Source organism: Panthera pardus, unplaced genomic scaffold (genome assembly GCF_024362965.1).
Source record: "Panthera pardus isolate Hobbes unplaced genomic scaffold, ASM2436296v1 HiC_scaffold_17, whole genome shotgun sequence".
Lineage (NCBI taxonomy): Eukaryota > Metazoa > Chordata > Mammalia > Carnivora > Felidae > Panthera > Panthera pardus.
Genome location: NW_026526732.1, coordinates 50,502,355 through 50,522,104, shown reverse-complemented (window position 1 = coordinate 50,522,104; position 19,750 = coordinate 50,502,355). Strand labels below are relative to the sequence as shown.

Here is a 19,750-nt window from a genome sequence, read left to right as displayed (position 1 = left end):
CTTTGTAAGAATACCGTATGAGCCAAACTACACGTTTTCTGGCTGGCCATAGGCTGCTCTTTGCTGTGACCTTAAACTAGTGTCAAGACTGGCTAACTGGGGCTGAAGATGCTTTGGGAGTGGCTGGAAAGAATGTGTGGTCACCCCTTCATGGAGCTGAAGGTCAGGTGCAGGAGGGGGTTCTGATGTGAGCGAGAAAAAGAAAGGAGCAGATGGAGGTATCTGTGATGAAAGCAGAGGTGGGGGAAGCCGGTGTTGGCTCCAGATGCAGGGTGGATTGCGGGCTGGAATGGGGAGACCAGGCTGGGGTGTGGAGAGCCTGGGCTGGGCGTTGGCTTTGGAGAGGAGAGCGGGGGAGGACTTTCCAAGGAAATCAGGAAGACCTGGCCAATAATAACAAGACACTACCTTTTTAAAAGGCTTTCATGATTCAAAACATTTGAAAAACAGAGAAAGGAAAAAAAAATCACCTGTAATCCTACGATCCTAACAAAATCACTGTCCGATATTTTGCACATATTCTTCCAAGCTTTATGTCTCAGTTTTTTGGTGTAGTTGTAATGATGGCGTACGTTCAATCTTTATGCCCTTTACTTGCACCGTACCTCATGGTTTCACCGAGGTGAGTTTAGTTACTGCACACACCCGGGAGGTAGGCCACACAGGCCTGGCATTCTGAGGCTGAGAGGCTACTTTGCTTTTCCAGGCTCATATAGCAAGGAATTCACAGGACAAGACCCAGACCTTCTGACCCTGATGTTCTTTCCTTCACTCCACCCTGGACCACACTGCTGCTGCTATAAGTGGATGGATGAATTCACCCAACAGAGGGACAATTCATGTCTATTTTGTGTAAGGCGTGGAGAGACAGGAAGAGGAAAAACACACAGCCCGTGCCCTGAAAGAACAGGAAACAAATCAAGCATAATTATGCATAAAATCATAAACTCTAGAAATCAAGGTCTACGAAAAAGATAAGAATGAATGCAAGCGCCACACAACCCACAGAGCGACACCCCCCTAAGAGGAAATGTTCAGTGAGTTTTGTTATTCATACTCATGTCTTTGCACCTTTGATTTACAGGTTCTCTGGTTCCCAAGCCAGCACAAATCATCCCTCTTTGGAACACATGGCTGGATTGAATTTCTATCCTTTGCTGCAGTTCACCAGAGAGTATTAGACTCTTGGTCCCATTGAAATGGGACTCAGACCTGGCACCTCAATGTACCTTAGGGAATCCTGAGCTCTGGGCGTGGAACCTTGCCCAAGCTCACAGAAGTCAGATGACACTGACTTTCTTTTCTCTGTTGAATTCCATTGTATTTGATCTCCATAGGTTGTCTCTTGGTCTTCCACGAGAGAAAAACCGAATTCTCTATTCTGTAAATCAGAAGCTCAATCACAGTGGAAACCTACTTTGAGTTTCAAGAACATCTTTTGGTGGTAGGTTCAGATGCAATTCTGAAGTCATAGTCCAAACTTTAACCCTACAGATTTTATAGAATAGACATGCAAAGGTTTCTTCCTATAGCACTCTACAACCCCTTACTTTCATAGACAAGGAAACTGGAGTGTGGAGAAGCTAAATAATTTGTTCATTACTGCAGGGCTCAACCCTATGATGGGACTCCAAGCGTAATACCCTTTCCCCCCACAAGTCTGATATTAAATGAATTAGCTAATTGATTAGCAATTATAATAATTGAATAATCAAATGCTATCAATGCATCCAATTCTTGCCCTCAAATAACAAATAACAAAGGTTCAAAAGGACAAGCAGTTGGAATTAGAGTCAGCACTGGAGCCTTGTACCCCATAGTCTGGTTCTATTTTTTTTCTCCCATAATCTCATTTCTAGCTTTATTAATGACTTGATTCACTCATGGAAAATGGGCTAATGCATTTACAGTGTAAATGAGAGAACAGTGGCATATGAACATTGTCATTTCAGTTAGTGATCACAGTATTTAGGCAAAATAGAAAACAAAGAAATATGTTTTAGGAGAAAAAAAAAAGACTTTGACCAAGACCTATTGTGTTGGGAATTTTTGGAGCTCTTTTTCTCTCCTCTCCTCTTTCTCCTTTGCTTCTCTTACTAGGGCCATACAACTGTCACTGGATACCTTTACCAAGGGTGCCAAACTCCCAGGTGGCACAGTAGTCTTTCTGGGAGGGATGCCATTCTATAGCTGTCATTGGTATTAAATTAAATGCTGAAAAAAAAAAAGAGCCCGTTACATAGTAGATGCCATATAAATGCTTTCTACTTCTCTATGAAACATTGATAAACAAGGCTAGGAAAATGTAAGTAACCCACTCAAGGTCACAGGATAAGAATCCAGAAGTGGAGTAAGGTAGAGAGGAGGGAGTCATAGAAGAATTCTATGTAGATAACAGAGGGTGAGTTTGAAAAAACATAGTGCCTGCAGAAAGAATAAGACTAAACAAACTCAATAAATGTTGGCTTTCTTTTCTTTCTCCTCTTCTTTATTCTTCTTCTCTTTTTTTTTTTTTAAAGTTTATTTATTGGGGTACCTGGGTGGCTCAATCGGTTAAGTGTCCGACTTTGGCTCAGGTCATGATCTCGAGGTTCGTGAGTTTGAGCCCTGTGTCAGGCTCTGTGCTGACAGCTCAGAGCTTGGAGCCTGCTTCAGATTCTGTGTCTCCCTGTCTCTCTGCCCCTCCCCTAGTCATGCTTTGTCTGTCTGTCTCTCTCTCTCCAAAATAAATCAACTTAAAAATAAGTTGGGAGGCAGGGGGAGAGAGGGAGAGAGAGAATCCCAAGCAGGCTCTATGCTGACAGGCTCTGTGCCAGACTCAATCTCATGAACAATGAGATCATGACTTTAGCAGAGATCGAGAGTCAAACACTTAATTGAATGAGCTATCTGGGCACCCTTATTCTTCCTTTTTATCATCAAGGCCATTATCAGCATCATCACTGTCATCATTATTATATCTGTTGATACTATATTCAGCCTCTCCTGTTAGGGCTTTAGGGTCCCCTTGGATTTGCTTGAATTCGGTCCATTCTTCTCTCCTGATCCTTAAGCAATAAGATCCACATGATAAGTCCTCATACTATCTTAGTATGTCTCTCACTCCACTGCAAAATTGAATGGATGAAGGAATACAATTAAAGCTGCCATGGGGGACAATGTGGAATACTGAGGTATTGGGATCATCTACATTTTTTTAAGTTTACTAATTGATTTTTAGAGATAGAAAGTGCATGAGCAGGGGAGGGGCAGAGAGAGAGAGGGAGAGAGGGAATCCCGAGCAGGTTTTAGTGCAAAACCTGACTTGGGGTTTGATCTCGAGAACCACACATAACCTGAGCCAAAATCCAGAGTCAGACGCTTAATCACGTGAGCCACCCAGGTGGCCCATACCTGAAAACTTGGGATTGTGGCCCATACCTGAAAACTTGGGATTGAACATCAAGGCTCTTGGGTTTTGTTTTGGGTTTACCACTAACCAATTGTGGGACCTCGGACTAGGTCTCAAGGCTCTGTGTCTCAGGCTTCTCGTCTTTTCAAATGTACTATATAGAGCAGAGGGAAAGCCACACTGGGATGAAAATGAGAATTGCAAAATTGCTGGCTATGAGGCTTGCACATTTTATACTCATTTGCATCACATGGTAACTTCCATTTGCAACCTCTCTTCAGCCAGAGGGCAGTGTCTTAACTCACTCAATTCTGTGTTACCCTCTTCCATTTTCCTGGCACGAGGAAGAGTAGGAGATCAAACAGGCCATGAAATGACTCACTCTCTTCACTACAGGTGCCTTTTTAAAGGAACATTAAAAGTACCGGTGTTGTTTTTTCATTTTAAAACAAAAGGTATTACTTAAACAAATATAACTGAGTGCCTACAACGTTCCAGATACTGTGATGGGGGAAGAGTCGTAGAGAAATGAATGAGATGCCACTTCTGCTGAGAAGCTCATAGTTTAATAGTAGAGACTGAAAAAGAAAACCCAAATGTGTGATTTTGAGCATGTGGCTTATCTTCTCTGTGTCTTACTTTCTCCCTCTATAAATAAGGATGAAAACGGTATCTTCTAGGATTTTTTTTTAGGTTTAAGTGTGTCATTGTATGCAAAGTGCTTACAACACTTTCTGGCACACAGTAAGCATTCAATAAATGTATTATTTTTATCGTCACAGTCGTCATCTAAATGCAACACAATGTGGTGAGCTCTACAGTTGGTCTGGTGGATTTGGGGAGCAGCGGCTCCCACAGGTGGAAGTTAAAGTGTGAGGTGGGAGGAAGACGTTGGGAAAGAGCCAGCCCGGGGCCAGGGCAGGCTTAAAACATGGACCTCATTGTAAAAACAAGTGTATTAGAGCTGTGTTTCATGGTACAGTAAGAGGTTCGTGTTTTGTGCTTTGGACCAATGTTTCTCAAACTTAAATGCAGTGTGGGTCCCTGTGGAAGGCAAAAGATTTTCCCAGAATACCTCTGCTAGTGTTCATTTAAGTTATGTTTAAATCTTTAAATAGTTCAAACATAATACAAGGTAGAGAAACTCCTTATAACTATGGCTCTTATACATCTTAAAAACCAAAATAAATTTTACGATAAAACACAAACTATGAAACCAATTAACCAAGACGATGGATGGTGTTGTCTTGTTGCAGCTGAATGGCTCCTTGCAACATGGCGTGACAGAGGATTGTGTGAGCTCAACATCTATGCCCTGCCATGTGTTATGTGACGGCTCAGTTTGTTTTGATGTCATGCCATTTGGCCTCCAATTGTCTGTCATGTGTCACTGACACACCCCCAGCTGTTATTTTCTCCTCAGCTCTGAGGCAGATTTCCCTTTATTACAAAGTGGTTCTACAGAAAGTCCAGAACATGTTTCGAGTAACTTTTTCCTCGAGATTATCATGGAAATTAAACACCGAATTAAGAAAATATTCACTGAGTCCTCATGAACCCCACAAATATTTCTGAGGACACCAGGGGTTCTTGAACTATAGTTTGAGAAACAGTGTTTTATATAATGCAGGTGTGGGATAAGAGGTGGGGCAGTAGTTCGCAGGCAGTGAGAGGATTGGCATGAGAACCCAGCAGAGTCAAAAAAAATAGGTATCCAGGCCTCACCCATACAGGTTCTTTTTCTGTGGGGCATGGATGGGATTTGGGGATGGAATCCAAGGTTTCCAGGGGATCTTATATACAGTCACATTTGAAAACCATCCCTTGATTAAATGATCTCTAAGTACAGAAACACCTAGTGTTTGAAATAGGTAGACATCCATACAAGTCAGCAGCATATTTTGAAAACGCCTCGTGGTTAGGTCCAAGTTCATAAATACATTGAAAATATAGATTAGATGAAGCTAAACTGGGACAATTTAACAACTTGACTGTTAAACTCAAAACAAAACACCCCCCTCAGTCCCAGGGTCAAACACAAAGCCAAAGCAGTGAAGACTTCTCCCTTCCCAATGACCCAGCCCTCTCTGTGGGAAAGAGATCACTCCTTCCACTGCCCTCTTGAGGAGCCTTTGCTTGTCCTTCTATTTGGCATTTCCTTTCTTCTGCCTTGTGATGAATGGTGTTTGGGTTTGTCTCCTGCTCTAGCCTTGATTTTCACTGAGGACAAGAGACCATGTCTTGCTTGTTATCACGTCCCTGTCCCATCCACCAATCTGCTGTGTGGTTGCTTCCATTTTGAGGAAGAGTCCCCCGGATTTTTGGTGTAAAAAGTCAATTTTGGTGTAAAAGGCCTGCATCCACTCTCCTTAAAAGAGCAGGGTGTAAGGAAAGGTGGACAGGAGAGAGGAGACAAAACAGAGAAAGTTGCTCAGAGTGATTGTCCCCCAATGCAGATGAAAGGCCTTTGAAGGGGCACTTATTTCCAGCACATTTGTTGCTGCAGCCTCCTGTTAAAGGGAAGCAGGTTAACTGTGCTTCTCCTGAATATCAGAGACTCATCTAATTCATTAATTGTCAAAGTTTAATGTAGGAGACCTTTGGGGCACCTGTGTGGCTCAGTTGGTTAAGCGTTTGACTCTATTTCAGCTCTGGTCATGATCTCATGATTTGTGAGATCGATTGAGCTCTGTGTTGGGCTCTGCAGCCTGCTTGGGATTCTCTCTCTCTCTGCCCCTACCCCTCTCACATGTGCTTTCAGTGTCTCTCTGAAAATAAATAAATAAATAAACTAAAAAAATAAAGTGGAAGACCTTACAAAGACAATTGGGAAAAACAGTATTGGCATAGAGAAAGAATCCAGATTTGTAAGCCAAACTGTGCGGGTCCTGGTGCCCCCACTTAGCAGTGTTGTGACTTTAGACCGGGCCTATCACCTTCCTTAGCCTCAGTTTCCTCATCTGCAGAATGACAAAATAGCACCTGCTCTCAGGGTGGTTGTGAAGCTAAGAGGTGAAGAATGTAAAGCAAGGACACAGTGGACAATCAACAAAGGGCACTTACCTAGTTCAAATCTATCATTTCTGGCTAAGGAAACTGAGATTCAGGAGAATGAGCCAGCTTGTTCTCAGGCACACATTATGCTGGTGGGGGAAACTGGACAATGGCCACCATGACTCCTACAGTCACCAGGTAATTTTTATTGAGCATCTCTTAAGTGCCATGTGCCATACCAATAACGTCACAGTATCACCTCACAACAGTCCTAGGAGGTGGACATTTTCATTTTCTCCATTCTGGAGATGTGGAAATGGACACTTAGAGCTCAAATAACTCCCTCAGGAGGATCCCAAAGGGCTCGCGCTGAGAGACAAACTCAGCCAGGCCAAAGCTACATCTCCTCAATTTTTGACAACTAGTGCTCTCTCCTTGATCCAATCATTCCAGATCCAGGAGAGGCACCAGATCTAACCAAGACTTACAGGTCCAGGAGCCTCCAATGTGCATCGGGAGAGTTATCATCTACAATCCTACTTCTGAGGAGGGCATGCTGTCCTGTCCATGCAGGCCCCCTACCCTGGCTGACAGAACCTCTATCTGCACCCCTGTGCAACTTTGCAGGACCGAGCCCTGAGGCACAGAGATTTCTTCACTTCTGGGAGGGCTTGCATTTGGTCAGCATGGCTCTATTTAAGGCCACCCCAGGGGCCAGCGAACACCCATTAGCTGGTAATACTGCTCGATCTCTGTCAGACTAAACAGAGTTTTACCTCAGACACTGAGGGGACAAAGTTCCATCCCTGGCTGATTAACAGTCCTCTCTGAGCCAGAAAGTGAGCAAACCAGGTGCCTCATATTCCCGAACCCCTAAGTAAGAAAATACGGAGTGTGTCACAAACATTAATTAACCAAATGTCTATTTGTTCCTCCCGAGGTATAAAATCCACATGCGCCATCAGCTTTGACTTTCCATCTTCCCTCGTAGCAAAAAAGAGAAAAAATACCTTTAAAAAGTCTTCAGTAAGAGGATTAGCTATGATTTGTACATTTAATAATCATAATAGTAATGCCCTCCAAGTATAGAGATTTTCTCTGCACTGTAGACACTGTGGCTTTTTAAAAAGAATTCCGGAACTACTCTTTGAGATGTAGAAGGTGATTTCTTAGGAAGTAAGACGGTTTATCATTTAAGGTTTACATTTTGAGTCCTGGGCTGGTTTGTGAACTGTACTCAGGGCAGTGGGAGCACGCTGCTGGGAGGTGAGCATGTGCCGATGTTGGACCAGAGGTTTGAGAGGTACCCTGTCCTTCCCTCCCACATCATCTTGCTGCCTAAAGACAATGGGGAGGCTGACATTAATAACATTTCTTTTTTTTTTTTTTTATTTGAGAGAGAGCACGAGAGGGGCAGAGAGAGAGAAAGGGAGAGAGAGAGAGAGAGAGAGAGAGAGAGAGAGAGAGAGAATCTTAAGCAGGCTTCATGCTCAGTGCAGAGCCTGACTCAGGGTTCAATCCCACGACCCTGGGATCATGACCTGAGCCGAAATCAAGAGTTGGATGCTCAACAGACTGAACCACCCAGACCCCCCTGGCATTTCTCTTAAAAATAAGAAGCCCTCTCTGTAACACTCTTTTAGCAAAAATCATTTTATTTGAGAAAACTGAGTAGCCTCCAGGTGGGGAGAAGGGGAAATGTCTTGCCAGGAAACCATGCAGTGGGACGCCTCACAACTTTAGTCACCAAAGTCCTTCTTATTTAAGCAAAGCCAAGAGCAACTTAAAAAAAAGAGTGTTAGATGTCAATACCAACAGGGATTCAGAAAATCCGAACTCTCACGAAATTTGTTTACTTTTCAGGGAAGGAGACGGTGTAAAGAATAGACTAAAAAGTTCATGCTATTTCAGTGTATTGCTTTACTGACAGAGGATTCACTTTTTTTTTTTTTTCCTACTGAGGAAAAAGCCTCTCTATTAACACTGCTGATTCTCAATGATGAAGAGAGAGGAGTGTTACCAAAACCATCTAAAGAATCTTTTCAAAATATAGATACTACTTTTCTTCTCCACCTGACCATTTATCCTGAGATGTGGTCCTGATCTGGACCCTTAGGGAGCATTTTTTTTTTAAGTTTATTTATTTTGAGAGTGACAGAGAGAGCACGAGCGTGGGAGGGGCAGAGAGAGAGGGAGAAAGGAAGAATCCCAAGGAGGCTCCACACTGTCAGCACAGAGCCAGACTCAGGCTCATATCCACAAACTGTGAGATCATGACCTGAGCCGAAATGAAGAGTCAGACACTTAACTGACTGAGCCACCCAGGCTCTCCTAGGGAGCATATTATTATAGCTCTATCTGGGGCATCCCCCAGGAGTTCTGAAATGCGATCCCTCACTCCCTCCTCTTAAGACGCTCTGGCAGAGCTGATGAGTGCCAAAACAGAAAGTTTCCTTTGACCCACACAGAAAACAGTGAATTTTATTAGCCTACCTTTCACAGTTAGGTCCAGCATAGTTTTCTTTACAAATACACCTAACGGCTCCATTTTTTCTATAGCAGGATTCTGCAAAACTAGAAATGCAAGAGAATATTAGAAGTCGATTCCATACATCACTGAAAAGATTGTCTTAACTTTTAATTAGGTTATCTCTACTTTGGTCCAGTCAAATTCTAATGGGTGTGGTCATTTGTTTTATTTAAGTCAAATCTTCCTTTCAGGAAAATTTAGACCAGCAGTCCAGACAGAAAAATGCCAAGATGCCCATCCATTGGTGAGACCATTTCCCAGATCCACTTACTTCCACTTATTTTGCCATAGAAGCACTTAATTATTTTTACTTGAAGCAGTGGGAATTTCCAGAATATATATATATATATATATATATATATATATATATATATGTACATAATGCAAGTCTCAAACACATATTCTAAAGCCAAAAATAAAATAATCAAGTTATTTTATGATATTTACGAGAATTTCTTATTATTCTCAGCATTTTCTGTGTATACATTTGAAAGTTGTTCCCTTTTTTCTGCACTAGATCTCTTCAGTTCTTCAGGGTCATGAACCACTTCTAAACTATACTCTATAATCTCCACTGAACCTTCTTTTCTTCATTGCATACCTTAAAGATTGAGAATTAAGGGGGCAGGGACCGGCTGTTTTGATCAAAGTCAAAAAGCAACTACACAAGTAATAAATAGGACCCACAGGAAAAGGATTCGTGTCCATAGAAATCCTTCTCTTGATTACTATTTTTGTTTGCTTGTTTGTTTATTTGTTTTTTAGATAATACAAATTAGGACACAGGACAGAAAAGCAATAAAAATATTGCTCAACTCTTAAGGCGGGGGAAATAGAATATAACTCACCACGTGTTTGGAAAATTTTACATTGACACATGAATCCATCCATCTGAGGGGGGTGTGAAAAATTTTAAAGACTTCTAAATTAATTTTGGCTTAGGTACTGTGCTATCAATGGCGTGTGACCTGCTGTTCTCACATTCCTGCATGCATTAGCAATTTTACCCTAATGGTCTTTGGAGGAAAGCAAATGGATGTGTTTGCTTTGTTTGAAGACATTTATAAAATCAGTCAGAAAACAATATACACTTGTCAGTGAAAGGCAACATCCACAATTTATTTTTTCTGTCAGTTTGGCTAAAAACATTTCAATAAAATTACATTTCTTTGGCTTTTATTCTTCATTTTGCTTGTTCTTATTTTTCGGCCTACTTCAAAAAACACTGTCAGTCAAGAGTCCAGAGCATGGACAAACCCTCACGCATGTTTCTTTGAAGATATCACCCTTCCCCCCACCCCCTGCCCCCAGCAGCTTGCCCATGGCTTGAAGGACTGAAGCATCTGCCGGTGTCTGGAGTCGTCTGCCTTCAGCTAATGTCCTGCTGTTTCAAACAGATGACATTTTCCTTAATTGGAGCCATTACCGTGGCTACTGGTAGACGGCAGGGGTGGGCGGGGGGGGGGGGGGGGGTGTCTGGCCAACTCAAAAATAAATAAATGAACTCTGTGCAAATGGTCCCTGGGAATAGCTGTGTGACCATTGGTCTCAGTGGAGGAAGACTCAGAGGCAGTCACCAGCCACTAAGTTCCTTTTTTGTTGTTTTTTATCAGCATTAATTGTTTATATTTTTCTTAGGGTAAAGTCTGTTTCTGGCTAGGGAAATGAAAACACTGAGCCGTTCTCAGCCCACATTAACAACCATGGCGCCCTCTCCAAGTGGAAGGGAGCCTTTGTCCTTGGAAACCTTTATGAAACCCTAAAGAAAAATAGATTCAGCACTATTTGTTTACTTACCTCCCCTGAGCATAATTTCTTTGCTTTCTGATGTGGCTATTGTAACTGGAAATCCAAATCCTGGTCTGGAGGCTCAATTAGAAGATCTTGCAAAGTGTAATTTGGATTCTATTAGGTGACTTTTTGAGCTCAAATAAAAGTTCTGGCACTTTAATTTTTATAGAAAGTAGCAATATGAATTTTTTAAAAAAGCTGAAAGGGGCAGTGGATATTCAATTTTTGATGAGATATTTGACTAGTATCTGAGATTAGTTAACTAAATCTCTAATAAGGCCATATCAAAGGCTGGAACCATATAGGATCCAGGCAAATTTGTCCTCCTGTGACCACAGATTACCCCCCTCCAGCCCTCAATCCCCACCTCCCTGTTTGTAGTCAGTTTTCCCGCACAAGGGATCCAGGAAGTTGAATTGTTGCCACCTCAGAGAAAGCAAGTCTCCCACAATTTCCCCACACCTTCACACAATGTCTTTACTTATATGGGGGTGGGGGAGGATATAATTTTGCTTTTGGGCTGATTTTCAGCAGGCTTTTCAACTTCAATGGTGTGCTTTAGAGGTCTCAGTTTTCATATCTGTGAATGTGTATCTAACTGCTGGGTACATTCCCTAAGCTAGTCAATTGCTCTTTGAACCCGGCTCTGCTCACACATCCAAAGAACATGTATGGAAATGGTGATTCGATAGCAACTGTTTCCTCCTCCAAGACAGGAAGCTCATCACCCAATTGGCACGTTCTGCTTTATTTATTTGAAAGAGCCTTTGGGATAGCTTCCTGGTCAGCTGAAATACAGATAACCTGGCTCAAATGGTAAATGGTCATTTGCTTCAGGAGCTTCAAAATGTTGCTGTATCTTTTTTTAAATATGTATTTTGAGAGAGAAAGAGAGAGTGGGCACGAGAAGGAGAGGGGTAGGGGCAGAGAGAGAGGGAGAAAGCGCCCCAACTCAGCAAGGATCCCTGCTCAGCAAGGATCCCTGACCCGGGGCTCTATCTCCTGCCCATGAGATCACAATCGTGAGATCATGATGGGAACTAAAATCAAGAGTTGGACGCTCAACCAACTGAGCCACCCAGGCGCCCCAAAACGCTGCTGTATTTTGACCTATTTTAATGAAGGCAGGACTTTTTGACTGTTTTGTGTACCGCTGTGACCAGCGGCTAGTAGTACATGAGTGGCATGTAATAAATAAGTGTGTGATAAATATTTGTTGATTGGATATAGACAAACTTCTCAGCCCATCAGTCCTTTGGAATGAAGTTCCAAAAGTCTCTTATCTCAAGACATTAATGTCATAATTTAGATAAGAAAGTCTCGTCATGTGAATAGGGCAAAGAGTGCAAAAGTCAGATAATACAATTTAGAGGAACCACTTGGGATTGCCTTTCTAATTAATCTTTTAGTTTCTAAGGAAACTGCAGCTCAGAGCTTACAAACCTGTTTTCAGCAGATGAGGCTACATAGATCTTTGTTTACATGGAACAATGAGGGGAATCTGTTATTGCAAAGTTGGAGATCGGTGTGTTTAACGAAATAACTACAGCTTGGCAAGAGAGCAGGATGCTGAAACAGCTCATCAGATATGGTTAAGACTAATGTTTGGGAGCAGAATATTAATGAACAATTAAGGAATATGAGACAAAGGGAGCTCATAAATCAGGACACACTTGGGTGAAAATAACAGAACATTTAATGTTTGAGGTTTCTACTCTCCCTCTCAGTACTATCCATTCTGCACACATTAGTGATACCATGGGACATGAAAAATCACAGAGTAAGGCTTGAAGTAGGTTAGTGGTTTCTAAGGAAAAATGGGGCTGTAAAACATCTGACTTCTTCACTGACTGTCAGACTCATCAGAGGATTCGAACAAATCACAAGCTTTTAGGTGAAATGTTAGTTGATGTTGGTGTTCAATTAAGAAAAAAATTAAGAAAAAAATGTCATCTTTTTTCTCTTTATAAGAAAGTGTGTGTGTGTGTGTGTGTGTGTGTGTGTGTGTGTGTGTGAGTGTGTGTCAGACATTCAGGCCTTTTTAAGAGTTATTTTATATGCATTGTTTAATTTAATCTTTACAACATCTATCAGCTAACTATTATATCTAAACAGTTAGAACATTGCCTGGCACAGAGTGAGCAAAATGTTAGTGTTAAAAAAAAGTACAAAGTATGTGTTCAATAAAGCCAACAGCTAACATACAGCTTTCTGTATGTAAAACACCAACTCAAATGTTCCACACGTGTTATCCTTGTCCAACTCTATGAGGCAGATCCTTACACCAACTGAGGAAAAAATAAATGAGATCAGAGCAGATAAAAGGAATCAATGAATGGAGCCATGATCTGAATCTAGTCTCTGACCCTAAATCCCATGGAAAGTGAGACAGAGGGAGAAAGTACCTTGCCTGAGATCCCACAGTTATTTTGTGCCAAAAGAGGGATATGAACCTAGGTTCATTACTCCTTCCACTTGTGGTATAAGAAAAAAATATGTATTTGGTTTTTGTCTTGTTCCTGGCACAGAGCTCGTAAAGCTCTTGGAATTTCCTGAGTGATAAGACTATTGTTTGTTATTCAGAATGAGCCCCTTTCAGTCCTACCTGAGTTTATGCTAATGAGGTGACACTTGATGGGCCCCTAAGTAGATTCAGGATGGGCTGGGGGCATCTGACCAGAGGAGAAAACTACTAATTAGAGGGTTGGAACTTTCAATCCCATACTTCCCCCAACCTCAGGGAAGGGGAGAGGGGATAAAGATTGAGTTTTAATTACTGATGATTTAATCAATCATGACTATGTAATGAAACATTGATAAAGCTCTTAAAAAAATGAGGTTTGTGGAGCTCCTGGGTTGGGTGAACACATTCATTTTCTGGGAGGGTGATGTACCTGGACAGCAAATGCACAGAAGCTCTGCTCCCTCCCATCTCCCCCTCCACACCTTGTCCTAAGGATTTCTTCAATTTGGCTTCAGTTATATCCTTTAGGAATAAAATTGTAATCGTAAGTACAGCACTTCCCTGAGTTGTGTGAGTCATTGTAGAGAATTATTGAGCCTGAGGGGGTGTTGAGGCAACCCCTAAATTTATAGTTAGCTGAGTAGGTATGTAAGTAGCCTAGGGACCCTATTTGTGGCTGGCTTCTGAAGTGGGACCTAATCTATGGGCTAATTAGCTCTAGGTAGTTAGTGTCAGAAGTGAACTGATTGTAGGACACCCACTTGGCTTCAGAGAATCAGAGAAATGGTTGATCTCAGGAAAACCTGAGAACTTTGGATAGAGCAAAAATAAAAAAGAAATAATTAAGGGGATAAGCAGCAGAAGGGAACATCTTCTCTCAGAACTTACTTGGCCATGTGGGGCAAAGGACAGGGACATGGCTGGCAGAACCGGGGTGCTCCCCTGATGGAATCTCCGATATAACCATCTAGACATTTCTCACAGTGCTCTCCTGTTGTGTTCCGCTGGCAGTGCTGTGAGGCAAAAGATAAGGAAAATTGACAAAAAAAAAAAAAGAGAAAGAAATTTTATACACAATATATGTGGGAACCAAACAGTACTCAAAGCAAAGAGGATGTCAGGCTGATTGAATAAATGGTCAGGACAAAGGAGGCATGTTGGCTCCAGTCAATGCTAGAAAGTGTGAACAGTGGCAGATGACTTCACCCTGAACTTCTGTGGGTGCACTAGCAGCCTGAGGAGTTTAGAGTTTGTGTGCAGAGGGGAAACTCATCAGCTTCTCATTTCAGTTCAAAATGATAATCAGAAGGATCAAACTCTGTGCGAGAAACATCAGTTTATTGACTTGGATTGAATATGAAATGAAAAAAAAATCCCTCTGATGTTTACCCATGACAATGGGAACAATTTAAGGATTTATGGGCAAAATATGTCAGAAGGAAGCATAGATGGAATAGAAGGTAGGTAAAGAATGCCCTGCTAACGGGTTGGTGACTTGGATAGTGACATACAAGAAATACTATGCCGGCTTATTTGTATGATTTTTCCATTTGTGGTGAGGAGAATGGAAGGAAAAGCACCAAATGGGCTGATTTTTCTGCTTATAATGCCTGTTCATCTTTCAAGATCTGTACATGGCCTTGAAACCTCCAGGAATTCCTTGTGATGTCCCCTCCCGGATCCTTCCCTCCTTCTACTACCCACACTGTACTGTTATTCTTTGCTCCCAACCTCAGCAGCCCTTCCCCCACGTTGTGCCTCTCAGTACCGTACTGCTACTAACTCAAATGAAGGACGTACTCAGTAGACTGGAGTCAACTCAGCAGTGACAAGTTCATGGATTAATTTCTGCCTAGTACTCTAAAGAGTCAGTGATGCTAGTCTCATAGATTTCTCCAACAGGACTGAACTGGGTTGTACAAGGCAATGGCATTAGCACTGTGATATTTTCAGCTTTATATCCCCCAGAGTGTATAAAAGTCGAATAGCGTTTTCCGTGAAAAATTATGCTGTTAGAATTAGAATGTCATCAAAGAGACAGCCTCCTGTTTGGTCCATTCCCTTGGTAACATCTGTACACAAGATCTTCAACAGACAAAGCTTTTTTCAAATAATGCTCAATGGAAGAACCTTAGGGAGGCAGGATGGAGTAGCGGTAGTAAGGTGAACTCTAAGCTCTTTATTTTTGTCATTGTGTTCTACGTTGAAGTTCAAAATGGACTAATAATAGTGAAGTCCTGCTCTAAACATTTCATATGGATTAATGAATTTAATTCTTACTATAATTCTAAAGTAAGTAAGTTACTATTTTTTCCCCATTTTACATACGAAGAGATGGGAGGCACAGAGAGGTGAAATAAATGGCCCAATAAATTGTCACACAGAAGGAGGCAAAAGTGAGATTCAGACTCAGGCAATCTGGCTCCAGAGGCCAGGCTGTTAGTTCCCATATTATACTACTTCTCCAATATGTTAGACAAAAGTCTCCTTTCCCAAAAGAGTCATAAAATGACTACATTTTATGTAGGTATCATAGAATTTTACTAAGAGTTTGGACTTGGAATCAAAAAGGCAGAGTTCTAATGCAGGCAACAGGTTATCACGGTTGAACACTCTTTGGGCATTTGATCAGCCATTAGGAATGGGCAATCTTTGGCTCCTGATTAGAATTATGTTAGAAGAACAGAATTTAGAGGCCAGTTCAGACTGCCTGACAGATTAATGAGAAACTGGAAAAATAAAGTAAGATGTGAAGACAACTGTTGTTAACATATTTGTCCTCCACTTCTTAATTCTGTTTCCAGAACTATGTCAGCCTTTAGTAAATATTTGTGGGGAAAAAATGAAGGAAAAAGTGGGAAAGCATGAATTAATGAATTAGTGTCTGGAGCACATAAAAGAAATTAACATGTACCCAAATGAGCTCAAAATTGGCAAACTCACATCCCAGGGAACACCAATGAGCCTTGCCCGACTACCAGGAATCTAAGGCACAAGCAATCTGGCATGTCTGTTCATAGGCTGAGGTCAACTTTGTCTGAGTCCTTGTTGGACAGATGAAGCCCATCTGTGCAGAAGAAAACAGGCTTGTTGTAAAATGTTAGGTCATTCTTCCTGCCTGAAATGCCTATTAAGCTGCAATGAGCTGATTCCCTTCTGTCCCCTTATGGCTTGATGGATGCTTTGGACTTCTTGTCAGGGCTCTAATTCTGCCATGGCAGCCACAAGGAGCAATTATCCTCAAGGGCTAACTCACCAAATCTCTCTGACCTTCACATGCTCAGAGTGCAAACACGGATTTTCCTCATCTGCCTTCTTTTAACGGGTTTATCAGGGAATTCCCTGAAAGGCATTAATGTACATTCTGGAAGACTGTTGGAAATGATACTGGGAGCAAGGACAAAGATTTCTACTGCTTCCATGTTCTAGCTGGTGGACTTTGAACGAGTCACTTGACCTTTTGGTGTCTGTATTCCCTATCTGTAAAATGAGAATCCAGATGAGATGGCCTGTAAAGTTTCTTCTAGCTCTGAAGCCTTTTACTCTGGGATTGCAAACATGCCTTTAACCCTCAAAGCTCTGCCATTTAAAAAACGAAAAGAAAAACTGGCAACAATAAATATGTTGTGGAGGGTGGGGGGGGGGGGGTGGAATTTATTTTTTTAAATAAAATTGACCCCACTTAAAAATGAAAAAAACACTCTGAATCTTTGGCCAGTTGTTAAGAAAGCTGCACGTAGACAGTTGATTGCAGATAAGTGGATAAGTGTTAGGAATGGCATTTGGGCACCAGCTGTGACTCTTCACATGAGAAATGCTGTCTCAATAACTTGGCCGCAGAACGAACATAATGTTGGAAGAAGCCTAAGGGGATCAGGTTGGCCTTCATGTGGTTTGTCACATGCATTATGCAAGATTATAGTCTATATAGATCTGTGGTTCTCAAAGTACGTCCAGGGAGGTCGAATCTATCCTCATAATAATATTAAGATTTTATTTATCTTTTGGACTCTCATTTTCTCATGCTGTAAGGTAGAATTTTCCTGGGGCTACATGACATGGAGATATCACCACGGATATGAGATCCAGCTGCCTTCTCCTAAGCAAAACATGAACCATATTTTTAATTTGTAAAATATGTTTATATTCTATAAAAGCATATTAGTTATGTTAACCTGCAATGGGTTCATTACTGTAATTTTCAAATAAATTAACAAGAAAATATGAGAAAAGTTTTCAGTTTTAAATGTCAAATGCAGTAACTATGGACAGATACAATCTGCATAAACAAAAGACCTTTAGTTAATTGAATAATTCTTATGAATGCAGAGAGCTCATGAGACCAAAAAGTTTGAGAAATTCTGTTCTATCTAGATCAGTGCTTCTTCTTCTTTTTTTTAAGTTTATTCATTTATTTTGAGAGAGAGAGAGAGAGAGCGAGCAACCATGGGCACTCAAGTGGGGGAGTGGCAAAGAGAGAGGGAAAGAGAATTCCAAGTGGGCTCCAAGCTCACAGCATGGAGCCTGATGCAGGGCTAAATCCCAAGACCATGAGATCATCACCTGAGCCAAAATCAAAAGTCAGATGCTTAACCAACTGAGCCACTCAGGCCCCCCTAGATCAGCGCTTCTTAAACTTCACTGTGCATACCAATGCCCTGGGGATCTTGTGAAAATGCAGATTCTGATTCAGGAGGTCTAGGGTGTCAGGATGCCTGAGTGTCTGCATTTCCAACAAGCTCCCAATTATTGCTAGTGCTACGGTCTAGCCTATACTTTGAGAAGCAAGGGTCTAAATAGAAACACCTACTATAGGTAACACTGTTAGCTAGTTGCTCAACATTGGGCCTGAGCCTGAGTATCTAGCATAAAAGGACAGTACATTTTACTGCAATGAAGAGTGACCCAAGTGGCTCATATGATATAAAATTAAAGATTTTTACATTTGCTGGTTTCTTATTTTACTAACTCATTCATTCATTCATTCATTCACTTAACAAGGCTGGATTAAGCTGCTATCATGACAAGGAACTGTGACTGCTACTAAAACGAAGACCAGGTTCATTTATGTGTCATTTTGTCCTTATGTGTCATTTTATGAAAAAGACCCGGTTCTTGCAGTTGAGTAACTCATGCTTGTGAGGCAAACTACTCAGAGAGAGGTAAACAAACAATAATATAGAGTGCTAGGTGCTATGACTGAGGTATGTGTGAAGTATGTACCTACTGTGGGACAAAGAGGAAGGAAAGGGTCTAGCTCATCTCGAGAAAATTGGAGAAAACCTAATGGAGGTGACGACACTTGAACTAGGCCTCGAAGGATAAGCAAGAAATCCCAGGTAGAGAGCAGGGGAACACAAGTTCAGACTCAGGGGGTGCTCGTACAGAGTTAGTTTTGGTGGTAGTGAGAAGCTCAGTGGGGCTGGAGTAGAAATTCCTGAAAGATTTTAGAAAGGAGAATACCTTGACTAGGTGGAAAGATGTCTCCGTTGCTGGTTAGGGGAAGGTAAGTCTGGAGCCAGGCATGATGAGTAGTTGGGGAGCCATGGCAGCGGTCAGGGAGCGAAGCTGTGGACGTGAATTAAGGCAGTGGGATGGCAGAGAAGAGGAGAGGCTTTCTTCCAGGTTGAATGTTGGGGAAGTGGAAAAGGAAGCCGAGGAAGCATCTGGGACATCTTAGCATGAGGGTCTGGCAGAATGATATGGTAGTTAATTGAGAAGGGGAATATCAGAAGAGGAACACATTCAGGGTTGGAAGAAGAAGCATGAACAATATATGGAGAACTTATTTGCAGTCAGTTCCTATTATATTCTTACATGACTGGCCGCAAAGCAACAGAGAACTCTGAATTCTTTGGACATGCAATTTTCTGACTTTCTTTCAGATTCTGTAGACTCTGCTAAGCTTCAGTTAGCATAGTACCAAATCCATCACTATTGCAAAATTTGGGGGTTTTCCAAGTTTGCAACATATTGGAAAATTGTCAAAATTTTGTTGTAAGAATTATGCACTCGATCTAGATACCAACTTTGTAGTTGGAAATAAGACAGGAAAAAGAAGTCTCTATAACTGAATTTTTTCTTGCTCTGGGCCATCTAATGAATGTGCTGGTTTATTAGCCACACATATTTAGTCTTACAGGAACTTACATTGGTTGATTTCTGTCTTACACACATAATAAAGGAGGGTTTGAAAAGCATGAGAAAAATGCTAGTATCTGCAGAAATTAGAGATGCAATATCTTTGCTTTCCTGAATGAAGTTTTAATTAGGCTTTGAGAGTAATAAAAAATTCATTAACCTTCAATATATTGGATTACTTCTCTTTCTCCATTATGCTTAGGGTGGGGTAGAAGTCCATTTGAATATCAATCTTTTTAACTATAAAATTACTATAGGCAGTTGCAGAAAATTTCGGGAGGCATATTATAAAGTGAAAAGAAGAAAATAAAAATCCATCCATGTCTCCACTAGCCAGATATAAATACTTAACAGCTTGACGGTGTCTCTTTAGATTTCAATTATATTTGTGCAGTTCTCTGGTTTGAAATCTGAATATTTTCATTCAGATTTACAAAAA

The 19,750-nt window shown here is 41.3% G+C and overlaps 1 protein-coding gene across 2 annotated transcripts in view; it reads right to left on the bottom strand.

Annotated features, from left to right (window-relative positions):
* Positions 1–19,750, bottom strand: part of LAMA4 (laminin subunit alpha 4) — a 143,647-nt gene that overhangs the window by 83,865 nt on the left and 40,032 nt on the right. For both annotated transcript variants that reach the window (XM_053904556.1, XM_053904557.1), the window contains exons 3-4: positions 14,059–14,183; positions 8,879–8,959 (exon numbers count right to left, since the gene is read on the bottom strand). In XM_053904556.1, coding sequence (XP_053760531.1) covers positions 8,879–8,959; positions 14,059–14,183 — 206 coding nt within the window. The remainder of the gene's footprint in view (positions 1–8,878; positions 8,960–14,058; positions 14,184–19,750) is intronic.